At 32.4% G+C, this 12636-nt stretch overlaps 1 protein-coding gene across 1 annotated transcript in view; it reads left to right on the forward strand.

Moving 5' to 3' along the window:
- Window positions 1-7737, forward strand: part of LOC140437312 (uncharacterized) — a 98242-nt gene extending 90505 nt beyond the window's left edge. Inside the window, exon 5 of the mRNA XM_072526771.1 lies at window positions 696-7737. Coding sequence (XP_072382872.1) covers window positions 696-878 — 183 coding nt within the window. The 3' untranslated portion in view covers window positions 879-7737. The remainder of the gene's footprint in view (window positions 1-695) is intronic.
- Window positions 7738-12636: the final 4899 nt, after the last annotated feature.

Here is a 12636-nt window from a genome sequence, read left to right on the forward strand (position 1 = left end):
GAGATACTTTGTTCCAGTTGCCTACGAACATACATAGAACAGACAAACCGACGAATTCACGTATTCACGAACATTCTATATCTGTAAAACATTCCAATACTACTTCAGCCCTAGCCCAACATAATATTCAGATAGGTCACAAAATAGATTTCGAAAAAGCAAAAACGGTCGCTCCCATCCGCTCCTTAAAATCGAGAATCATTCGTGAAGCCATCGAAATTGAAAAACGCCCTAACAGCTTAAACACGCGCGATGACGCTAAAAGTTAGGTACTTTTTAACAATATTTGTATCAGAAAAACAGTAAGTTACAGAAAAGATTGGAATAAAAGACAAACCGATTTTTTTCCAATTGTCTTTTATCCCCTGCTTTTCTTCAACATATTTTGTTAATTGGAAGTTAAAAGTCCATAAAAACCAATAATGAGTTATTAGAAATTGTATTCTCATTGTAAATAAAATGGTTATTGTCCAACAAACTGTCGGACAAGACTTGACAATAATGTTAATGAATTTGCTAAAAATGTGCATTTACGTATTGTACTTTCTTTTCTATCATCAGCGCACTTAGCGGCTCTTCGCTATCTTGGGCCAATGTATTCTTTTTCAAAAGTAATTTTTGCGGAAATTTGTAGGTTGATTTATTGTTTCTTATTTTGAATCAACTCTTATTCACTTGTATATCTATGTTTATAGATCGGATATTTGGAAAAACAATACGTCGATAGGGAATACAGGCTCAGATCGATGATATACAATTTGTCTCAGAAAGGAGTGGCGAACAGGAGCTGTCAGCAGTGCTTAGAGAGACAGCAGCAGTTGATTTCGTATAAAGCCGAAATGGATCAATTGTTAACGACCGTCCGAGCGTTACAATAATATGGATAAGATTTATTCATTAGTTTCTAGAAGTTTTTTTTATGAAAACCTGTTAATGAATGTACTGTTGTTAAAAATAAACCTTTTTATTAATTTTTAAACAGTCAAATTGAATACCTAAACATTTTGGAGCAGAGCCTAGAAATAAATACCGGTTAGGATCCTAATATTAAAATTAAATTAGGTTAGGATCCTAATATTAAAATAAATAATATTAAATTTCATCATAAATCAGAATTGCATACGATTTACTTGTTTTTATATTGACTTCGCTGATCTGCCTCCACTTGCTGCGGCCTATTATTTCTCTGCTTGTTCGGTGTACAGGTTAAACATATTCCATAGGGTGTCTCAGATTTGATTTTAGTTTTTAAATCAATAAAACTTTGTTTCAGAACCTGTTAGAAAAACATGTATTATTAAAATATACACACAGAACAGGCGGATTTTATTTCTTGGATAAAAAGTCGGTTAGATGTTGATAGTCTCGCTCGTAACACTCTTGCAATCTGGTTTACAAGCTGAGAAAGACGTGTCAATACATTTATGAGCACGTATTTCAAAATACGCACTAGAATGTTGTTAATATCATTGCGAAAATTTTGCTTCAGCTCTTCAGTGGTGGCTAGTGGTTTAGGGTAGACGATGTTCTTTAAATAACTCCACAGTCACACTGTGTGCGGCATAGCACTGTCCTGCTGAAACCATGCACTGCCTGGATTATATTCTAAAAAATTAACAAGTTCTCAACGTAACCAATTTCGCAACATAGCAGTGTACCGTTGGCAGTTAGTGTGCGGCTCCTAGTTTCAAAAAACTATTGTCCGATGATCTCCGGTGCAAATATGCCACACCAAACCGTCACTTTTCTTGAATGCAACTGTTTCTGGTGTAGTTTGTTTGGATTTTCAGGACACCAGTAGGGAGCATTGTGCTTGTTAACATATCCATTAAGGAGAAAGTGAGCCTCGTCACTACACCACTTTTTCTACGGATTTCTTCGTTTCTTACCCTATCTCGCAACACATAGCCAAAATTAAATGGAGGTGGACAGGATACGGCGCTAGAATGAAGGTTAATAGGTGGACCAAAAAAATCTTGGAGTGGAGACCGAGAGCGGATAGACAAAACCCGAGAAAACCACCCACAAGATGGACTGACGACATAAAGAGGATTTTTACCAACTGGATTGCAGCAGCGCAAGATAGATCTGAATGGAGGCCTATGTTCAGCAGTGGACGACTACGGGCTGATGATGATGATAAGCCTCGTCACTAAAAATAATTCCATCTAAACCACCTTTATCCCAAAAATTCACGAGTCATCTTCCTAGAAAAAGTTTCCCTCAGTAAGTGATCAGTTTCTTTCAAATATTGGCTGAACTAAATTTTATACGGACGAAACCAAGTGAACGCCGAGGATTAAGATTTACATCACGTCGAACTCTCTCAATATTGGGAGAAGTTCGAATAGTTTTTGGTTTACCTGGATGTTTCATATTTTTAACAACTCCGTCTTCTCTAAATTGCTTTACCCACGTGCATACTAACATCGTGGATGGTGCATCGCCCACGTCTACCGCACACATTAACGCCACCGAGCAACTATAAGAATTATTGGCTATAAAGTAAGTCTCAATCATGGACAAGCTGCGTCTTTGTTCATCGTTCCATGGTAACTAAAATCCGCACGTATCGATTACACGACCGAAGTACCGTTTCCATGTATTTTCGAACATGGTCGGCATAGGGTAAGTTTAAATACTAAAATCTACTCTGAGAAACCTTGTATTTTTTGTTTCGGTATGGTGTCGATCTCAATATATGTTTCTTATTAATCCAATGCTCCAAAGTGTTCTGATGTATATTGTTTTAATGTTAGTAGGGTATTAATAACAAAGAAAAATCGTGTGCTTTGTTTATAATCATATTTTTTAACTTTTTTAGGTTGAACTATTATGTAGTTTATTTTTAGATTAAATAAACGGCCTATCAGTATTTATGATATAATCAACCAATGTTTCTATTGTCATTTCTTTGTAAATCTGTTGCATGTCATTCAAATGGACGTTGTGCTTTTTGCGCAAGCGTTGTCGTGTATAGTTGAGAATGTAGGGACTTGTAAGATAATGAAAATGTAAAGTTACTCTTAGTACTATTATTTTATCTGTTTAGAGATTCTAGATGAAAAATTGTATCAACAAAGAATACTGAATTGTAATGAAGAATTTTTATTAGTAATTTTAAATAGGAAACAGATACTTTTTCGTATTTGAATGTTTTAAAGCTCCGAGTCTGTATGAAATAATAATGCCAATAGAAATTTTTTAATCCAATTTCAAATTTCTAACTATCACTGTATTATTACTTCCATCTCTTACAACAGTTACTGGTATTAAAATATTGAACTATGTTGACAATAATAATATATCAATGACTGTTGAGGTTCTTTTGCAATGTGTTCATGTTCTCTTGTGGCACTCTTTTGTAAAGAAAAGACGTTAAAATGAAATAGACGATTGCATTTTCTTTCAATTAGAACGTCACCATTGTTCTATACTTGTTTCGAGTTATTAAACTTTCATCAGGAATAAGCTAACGAAGAGAAGTCTCCTTATAGTATATACACACATACATATATACATATACAGTTCGTTAAATTTTAAATTAGGTATACACACTATAAATGGCAACACTGCGCGCCGTCGACTTTCCAAGAACCTTCGTTGACCCGTCGCCAATAATTTTTCATTATACAGTGGTTGTTGTAAAGCATTAACAACGTAGATTTTTAATTTATTTTTGTAAACAACATGTCTGTTTATACGCCCGCAGAAAAGGTTCAAATAATAAAATGGTTTTATGGTGGTAATTCTGGACAACAGTGTGTAGATTTATTTTCTGTGTTTTTTTGAAGAGGGACCAATTCCTTGAGTACAGTCAATTCATAATATTGTTAAAAATTGTAAGAGTTGCTATTGCCTCAAAAATCGCAGAAAATGTCACGCTCAAGAAGTGTCATCAGAAAAAGTTGAGGAAAGAGAATACCAGGATACACAAATTTGTGCAACAATCGTGGTAGATTCAACACGTTTAAGTAGAAGCGTTGCGTTGCTAGAGAGTTAAATGTTAGCAATGTTACTCTAACGAAAGTATGGAAAAAGCACGGTTACAAGAATTTTCAATATTCGAAAACGCTGCAGCTTTATCCGGACGACTACTTTCGAAGAATGGAGTTTTGTGAAATTCTAATAACGAAGGCTAATGATGAACCAATTTTTATTAAAATCATTTTATTCACTAATGAATCTTCTGTTTCGTTAGTAGGGAAACATAATCCTTCCATTACGAGGTACTGGACGCGGGAAAACCAGCACAGAAGTGTTGTTTACCGAATTCAACGTCCTCAAAAAGTTAACGCATGGACTGGCATTTTAGGAGACCACATAATAGGTTAGGTTTTATTGAGAGCAACTTGAATAGTAGAGTATACCTCGATTTGTTACAGAATCATGTTCTTCCGCTATTTTGGTTTCATCAAGACTGCTGTTCAGTCCACAACGCTCGAATAATTAAGGAGTACTTAAACAATACTTTCCCGAATCGAGTTATCAGTGGAACAGGCGATATTAAGTGGCCTGCGCGATCTCCAGATCTTACACCTATGGGATTCTTTTTTTGGGGACATTTAAAAAGCATCATCTACGATCATCCTGAGGCTAGAGCCCAAAATTTGGATGAATTAAAAAACCGAATAAGAGAAGTGTTACAGCAGAAACTCTTACCATCTGTCCGCAGAAGTTTTTTTGATAGATTGAGGTACTGTTTAGCCGTAGGTCAAATATTTGAATCATTTCTGTAGGGCATAAATAATTTATTTTATTAGGAATTATTTTTTATTTTTAATAAGAGTATATTTTTGTTTATCTTATATATATATATATATATATATATATATATATATATATATATATATATATATATATATATATACATATATTTGTTTGTAAGGTGACGACGTATCAGTAATGACGCAATGTCAGTTATGAATGAATTTGTGAGGAAATAATTTGTAGATTACTTTGTCTTAGTTCCTTTTTAATTTTTTTGTTTATTTAGCGTCTTTAGTGTCGAAAAAGGCGAGTTTTTAAATGTATGTATTAACATATTTTAAAAATTTGATTGCAATTTCAATACAATGTTTGTATTCCCAACTAACAGAAATTATAAAATTAAGCATATTTGATATTGTAAAATAAATTCATTATTCATCTGATACATGTTGCCAACACTTTCCATAAACATGTGAATGTTTTGAATGTCAAAAAAATTGTACGAGTGTAGTTATCTTATGCTGTTTTCAATCTTTTATGTAGTAGTTATTTTTAAGCGTCAAATTTAATATAAATTATTTTAACAAAGCTAATAATAGTATTATAAGTAGTATACAAGTCAAAAATGGATATTACTTTGCTAAAATGCCATGATACTATAACTAACAAGGTATGCTCACTTGCCGTTCTAATTTTAATCGACTTTGCGCATGACGTCATAGCGAGACAAAGCCAGGAGACTTGTGTGGATCTTATTTTAACGATGCATCATATGGCAACGTTGTTCCATTACTGTAATGAACAACTTCGAAACTTAAACAATTAACGGTAAGTATACCTCGATGCCATATCTTGCACTAAGAAGTCATAACAAGTTACTTTCTGTGAAAACGTGGTTTGAAAATTAATTAGTAATTTGTAAAATTAATTAAAGAAATATATGAATCTTCGATTTGATTGTGTGTATTACAAAATATGGCCTCATATTTTGTGGCGTTTTGTGTGTATTACAAAATATGGTAAAAAATATGGCCTCAAAATCAACATTTTGAAAACGAAATATATGGTCATTAGCAGAAACCCTCCAGAAAACCCGACAATATGCATAGGTGACGATCGCATAAAACGCGTGAAAACTTTTATACTTGGCACCACAATCAATGACCAATCGGATCCACAACAAGAGATAAAAACCCGAATACAAATGGCAAGACAAGCTTTTGTGAAATTCAGACCGCTCCTTTGTAATCAAAACCTAAATTTCGAAATACGCTACAGAATGGTCAAGTGCTACATATGGTCCATTTTGCTTTATGGCATGGAAACGTGGACTTTGAAAAAAACATCTATCAACAAACTTGAAGCATTTGAAATGTGGTCATTAAGGAGAATGATGCGCATACCTTGGGTGGATAGAGTTCGAAACGATGACGTCCTTAAGAGAGCCGGCGTGGAAAGAGAACTCTTTAAATTAATTAAAAAACGCAAGATTGGTTACCTTGGGCACATATTGAGAGGAGCAAAATATGAAATACCACAGTTAATCCTACAAGGGAAGATCGAAGGTAGGAGAGGAGCCGGCCGCAAACAATTATCCTGGTTAAGAAATATTAAAGAATGGACAGGAATACACAATACAGGCGAGCTGTGTCACGCCGCCAAGAACAGAATTCTAGTAATGAGATAGTCGCCTACGCACTTAGGTGTATGGCATGTTAAGAAGAAGAAGAATTACAAACAAAATAGATATTGCTACAAAACATAAATTAAATATAAAAGACCGGTAAAATGTAAATATTTTGAAATATAAGGAAAAGCAGGTCATGCTTTAGACTTTATGAATATCATTTAGACATTTATTTTACAATCTTCATGATTTTTCTCTTGCGGATATTATAATTATCTTTAAAATTTTTATTTAGAATTAGTATTTTAAAATACATTTTACATATAAAAAAGTAATTTTACATCTTCGCAATATTTACATATTTTACAGCTTCTATTAGGTTTTTTAAAAATTTTTTTTAAAAAATTTATTTATTAATATTTATTTTAATTTGTTGCCATTATAATTACTAAAAATATATTCCAGTTCACTACATTTAGTTATAAATTCCAGTGTTGGTTTGAGTAAACCACCCTCAGAAACGTGGTCCACCCAAGTAAACGATTTATCGTTAGCGTCAGGAATATATCCAAGTATTTTTTTTTGTAACTTAAATGCAATGAAACCGGCTAAATTTTCCAATCCATCCCATTTCAGGTCTTTTATATTCGAATTAATAAAATCTTGATGACTGTCAATTAAATCTTCAGGGTTAATTTCTGTATCACCACTAGGAATGTTTAGCGAGGAAAAGATCTCTTCAGTGACAATTTCATAATTAATTATACTATTAGTAGTAATATTCCACTATAGTTTTTTTTTAAACAATAGTCAGCTTCTGTAAAATGTTTGATCACATTCTCGCAGTTTCTACATTAAATTTGTCTCTCTGAAAACACTTGAAGACCCATACTTTATGCATTTGTTTGTCTATAGGAAACACAAAAAACGACACTTCGCAAAAGATTTACTTTTTTTATTTAATTGTTTAAACAACCCACCACTGCGCAATACATTATGGCAACCAAATAATTAGTCTTCTTTATAAAGTACTGAATGTTTTCACCACAAAATTTATATACCAATATAATATACAAAGTCTTTACTATATCAATGAATAAATAAAAATCTCATTCACTACGTTTTGAAGCACACAGGATAGCAACAGATAGAGCATTTAATTTGGCATCATTAAAGTTGTCTCGGGTTTACGTCACAGGTGTGCGAGAGAGATGCAAGAACATGCGCGTTGACTTATCTTGTTAGTTATAGTATCATGCTAAAATGCGATATCAAGGTTAATGGAATATACACCTTTTAAATTTTTTATTTAATGGAGCTTGTATTTATGTTTCCCTTTTTATATATGTTTTTACCATCAGTGTTTAAATTTATGTATGTACCAGGTTTACTTATATAATAGAGCCTTTTATTTTTTAATTACTTTATGTATATATATATATATATATATATATATATATATATATATATATATATATATATATATATATATATATATATATATATATATATATATATATATATATATATATTCTTTTTAAGTTGGTTTTCTTTCAAATATATTTTTTTAACAATTCATTTGTAGTCGTCATAGTAAAAGTATAATTAGCAAATTGTATTGACTAGGAATGACACGTAGGGAAACACAAACTTCCGACCTCTTTTTAAAAACCAAGTTAAGGATAACTTTTTATATCGTGGAGAAAATAAGCATAAAATTAAATATAAATATTAAAACCTACTAGCTCGGTTATAAGGACTAAAACGTTTGAGTCTACATCTCACAATTCGTTGGTCATTAAATTTTTGGATGGCTCCTCTGTGGCCCTATGTGATAGTTAGCGCATTGTTAGATGTTGTAGATCATGATAAGAGGTGCAAAAGTGGTCCCAATATACTTGGTGGGAATTGTCTACTCTTGTATAATAAGCCAGAGTGCCAAATTATATCAACAACTTGGCTTACATGTAGAAAATAGTAGAGTAGTAATTTTTGTCTTCCAGGACTTGCAGTATTTTGTTGGTAACTCGTTGTATTACTTTATTGGTAACTGTAAGCAACCGGCAGTTGCATCATCTTGATCCAAATCCTTATATTCAAAGCGTCGTCAAATTTGTGAATTCGTACTATTTGGGGCTTTATCAAAAATTATCCAATATTTCCCATTATGTTCACTTCTGTGCTGTTATAAATATTTTGAAATAAAAGTTATATTACATCGGTTTAATTTGCCAAACATTTCTTTTCGATTAACCTTTAATCGCTATTCTGGCTAAAATAAAATAATTAAGAAATAAAAAATAATTTTAATTATCAATACAATTTTTGACGTTGAAATAGAAATTATGATTTATTCAAAATATATTCCATTAAATGGTTCCTTCAACTCAACTTACAAATAATTTGGATATGGTAAAAGGAAGTTTCGAAATGGCCAGTCATATATTTTTTTTAATTTTTGGTGTTTTCAAGAGGATAACCCTGAATTTTGTTGTTGAAATATTTTGATGTTGACATGTTTCAAGGTGACCCCCGAATCGTTTTTCTTTGTCAAAATTTTCGCCGAAAATGTTCGCTGAAATAACAAGATTTATCAATAGAAGTAATAACAATTTCAAAACTATGTCCAGAGTAAGTATTTCTGTGTAGTCAGATGCTCTTTAATGAAAAATGGACTGATTATGTGTGATTCAATAATGTAACACAATATATTAAATTTTTTGGGGAGATTCTGGAATATATGGAGGATCATCTGTGAATAATATGTAAAAATGAAGAAAAAATTGGATTCACTGCTCAAGTATCTCACTCAGGCTTTCAAAAAATACAACACGTTGTTCTTGATTTATTAGTAGATTATGTTGGGACTTACAAGGCTGATATCCGTGTTTTTTAACATATTTCGAACCACTTTTGAAGTAATGCCTACTTCGTCAGCTATTTGACCACCGTAATATGGTTGATTCTTTCACTCAACAGTAGCACAAATCGTAATATCCGATTCTAAATATGAGTGTTTCTTTGATCGAATACACAAAGTTTATTATTTAAAAATAATAAACTGATGCTGTATTTTCTCCTTGACGTACCGTAGGACTGTTGCCGATACAAAGTATGGTCTTTATTTTGCAATTTTCGTTCCTAATAATTGATGGTTCAGGAGGAAAACGGCTTTAGTCCATTTAGCAAAATTTTTCAGAAGACGAAAAACAAAGTTTATCCTTTAAAAATAAGGTTTAGTTTCTGTTCTAAAAACTTATTTTTAATTTTACATCATGTTATATGTGATATAAAGCCTAAAAAAACTATATGTGTTGGTAATATTAAAAATGGATGTTTGATTTAAATTTTCTCTTGGCCTCCACCAGCATTCTGGTTGTTTGAGCAGTATTCTGGAACAAAACCAAGTTGTAGTATGAGTTTTAGTGTATCTACTAATGTTGATAATCTGATCTGGTACTAATAAATCAGATAAAAGTCCATAATATAAGTTGTAGTGCAGAAAAATATTTACCTTTACTCATCATTGCCGTTTATGAAGTTCAAGTATACGTCATCATGCTGATCATTGCTCTCACGTCCATCCAACATCAAGTTATTGAAGGTCTTAGCTTCAGTATTAATGAGAAATTTAGTTAAAGACTGTAGGTCATTGTATTTCACACGAGAGATTGGGATTGGGGCCTCATACAAAACTTTTAATTCTTGTGTGAGAATGTTGTTCTCTTGTTGATGGTCCGTCATCCTTTTTTCTTGTATTTATTGGTAATTTTATGAGTGTAATAACTACCAAAGAAACTCGAACGGTCATGAACTAACCTTGGTGTAGAACTATCTACATAAAGACATCTGATCGGCCTTGTAGGTACTGGGCACTTTAATTCGTACATAGGCTTCAAAAAATTAATCCAAGACTTGAACATGCCTTTTTTACAATCAATTACTATGAATGGAGATGGTTTCGCACGACTACATCTTATAACTTCCCTCCATTTCTCTGGAACTTCGACATAGTAGCTATTAATGAGACTCATGTCACGGTCACACTCTAAGTAACCTCTAATAGGTAATAGGAAACATTACTTTAAAATTGTCAAATCGTTTTTGCTTTGTCCCTGAATAATGCAGATAACGTATCACTGTATAGTTTTTGTTTTGACCAGCTCAACTATCGCAAAATATTGCAAGATTACGAACAGTCGTAGACAGAATGGAAGTCACAAACTGGTCAATCATCGAGCACACTTCATCAGCTCCCTTTTTAGCAACACTTTTATCGTATGTATAAAACACAGATGTTTGATCAGAAAGAACATGAATGTTGAATGAGACAAAATTTAATTGTCGCTTGTAATAAACATCATTTGTAGTTTTTTTGTTTTTTTCTGGATTTTCTTTTGTATTGAGTCTTTAAGTCATAAAATGCAGCATTATGCTCTTACGTAAATGGAGATTTTCCTCACTTATTCCTCACTTAGCAACTTATTCAAGTCTTTTTCAAGGTTAACTTTCCCTTCCACAGTTGCAGTAGCAATAGATTGTTCGAATGCAGCTTTTTCAGACTTGTTACAGTCACATGTACTACATGTATCTTTCCGTGGGTAACCAAATGAGGAATTATAATCTTCATTAAAAATACTTCTTAACGTGTCATAGGAAATTTTGTTATTGGAATTCAAACCTTTATACATTGACCACAATTTTGAAATATTGAGATCTTCAGGTAAATAAATTTTATCAGTGTCTTTTAGAGAATAATGTGACTTTCTACCCTTTAGTATTGAAGAAATGAATTGACACAAAGTTTAGTTTCGTCACTTAATTGGCGGGGTCTGTTATTATGCTTACCCCTTCCATCTGGTTTTACAATGCCATTAGAAGCCGACGATTCTGATTATTGGAATTCTTCGAGAAGTAACCCCGTGAATAGAAATAAAACCTTTAATACAGACAGGTACGTCATGAAGACTGTCGTTACTTTTTACTCTAATCCTGTACACAAGTGAACTCTGGTTAATCTTTGCCTCCTCGTGTGGTTTTCTGCTCCTACGCCTTTGCACCGATACAGCCGTAACGAGACCTCCCAAGTAGCTATTTTGTTTATCATACGAATCCAGTTCATTAAACTGTCTTATTATTCTTAGTCTATTATCTAATGAAATATTTTCAAAGCATTTTAATCTGTGGCACTTGCAGTCTTCACCTGTAGTATGACTATTTAGCCTAATTTTTTTCATGACATATTTTACACGGCCATAAGTTTTTCTCTTCTTTGTTGTTTTTGAAACGACAACTTGGCCACCTCCATTAGAACTTTGATCACTTTCAAACTCGTTATCCATTATAACACAACAATAAACTTGACGTAATGATACTTTTTTAAACTGAAACAACTCAAAATACCGAACGTGTCTCAAGAAGATCAGAGACCCTACGAATAATAATTGCTACCTGACTATGCTGCGTTCACCACCATATTCTTAGGACTCTGATCGTTCTTTCATCTGCGCGCTGTGACTTCCCACTTATGCCGTACTTCCATTGAACTGAGAGCATTTTTGTTAGTAGTGTTTTTGTGGTTGAAAGAGACGGCTCTGAACTATAATAATAGCGTCAAAAACTTAATTTCGATTTTTTGGACTAAAACCGTTTTTCCCCCTGACCCTTCAATTATATCTGGCGTGCTATATATACAAGTTCTGACTAAAATTAATCCTCTAAAGTACCATTAATACGAATTAAACAATTCTGTTACTGTCTGGTTAAAGTGTGCCGAATGAAAAACTGAAAACAGATTATTTGTTATGGTTGACAAGGCCTAACACGAGTTAGTCCAAGGCCTAACATCAGGGAATTACAATCTAAGTGTTTCAGCAGAATGCTGTTGTTAATGTTAGAAAAATAATAACATAATAGCTCTGATTTATTTAGTATATTGTTGGTTATATTGGTTAGGTTATATTATTTCAATAAACATAATCTTAAAATATTATTTTAAAATTTTTGTGTAATCTTTTCAGTTGTGTTTGCTAATAAAAGTGCAAATATTGTATATGTAATAAATTAAAAATCAATTTCTAGTAAATGTCGGAAGTAATTTTTTGTGATATTTAATAAATTTACTTATTTAAAAAAAATCTTAAAATTTATAAATGAAATTTATTCAATAAAAAAATCGTCCATTTTAAGGTTTAAATGTGTTGTTTGAAAGCCAGTTTATTAAATAAAGATTCACATATAATCATTTCTTAATAGCCATAGACAGCTCACCTCTTACGCAGTGGAACGCTCGAGACTAA

Source organism: Diabrotica undecimpunctata, chromosome 3, assembly GCF_040954645.1.
Source record: "Diabrotica undecimpunctata isolate CICGRU chromosome 3, icDiaUnde3, whole genome shotgun sequence".
Classification (NCBI taxonomy): Eukaryota; Metazoa; Arthropoda; class Insecta; order Coleoptera; family Chrysomelidae; genus Diabrotica; species Diabrotica undecimpunctata.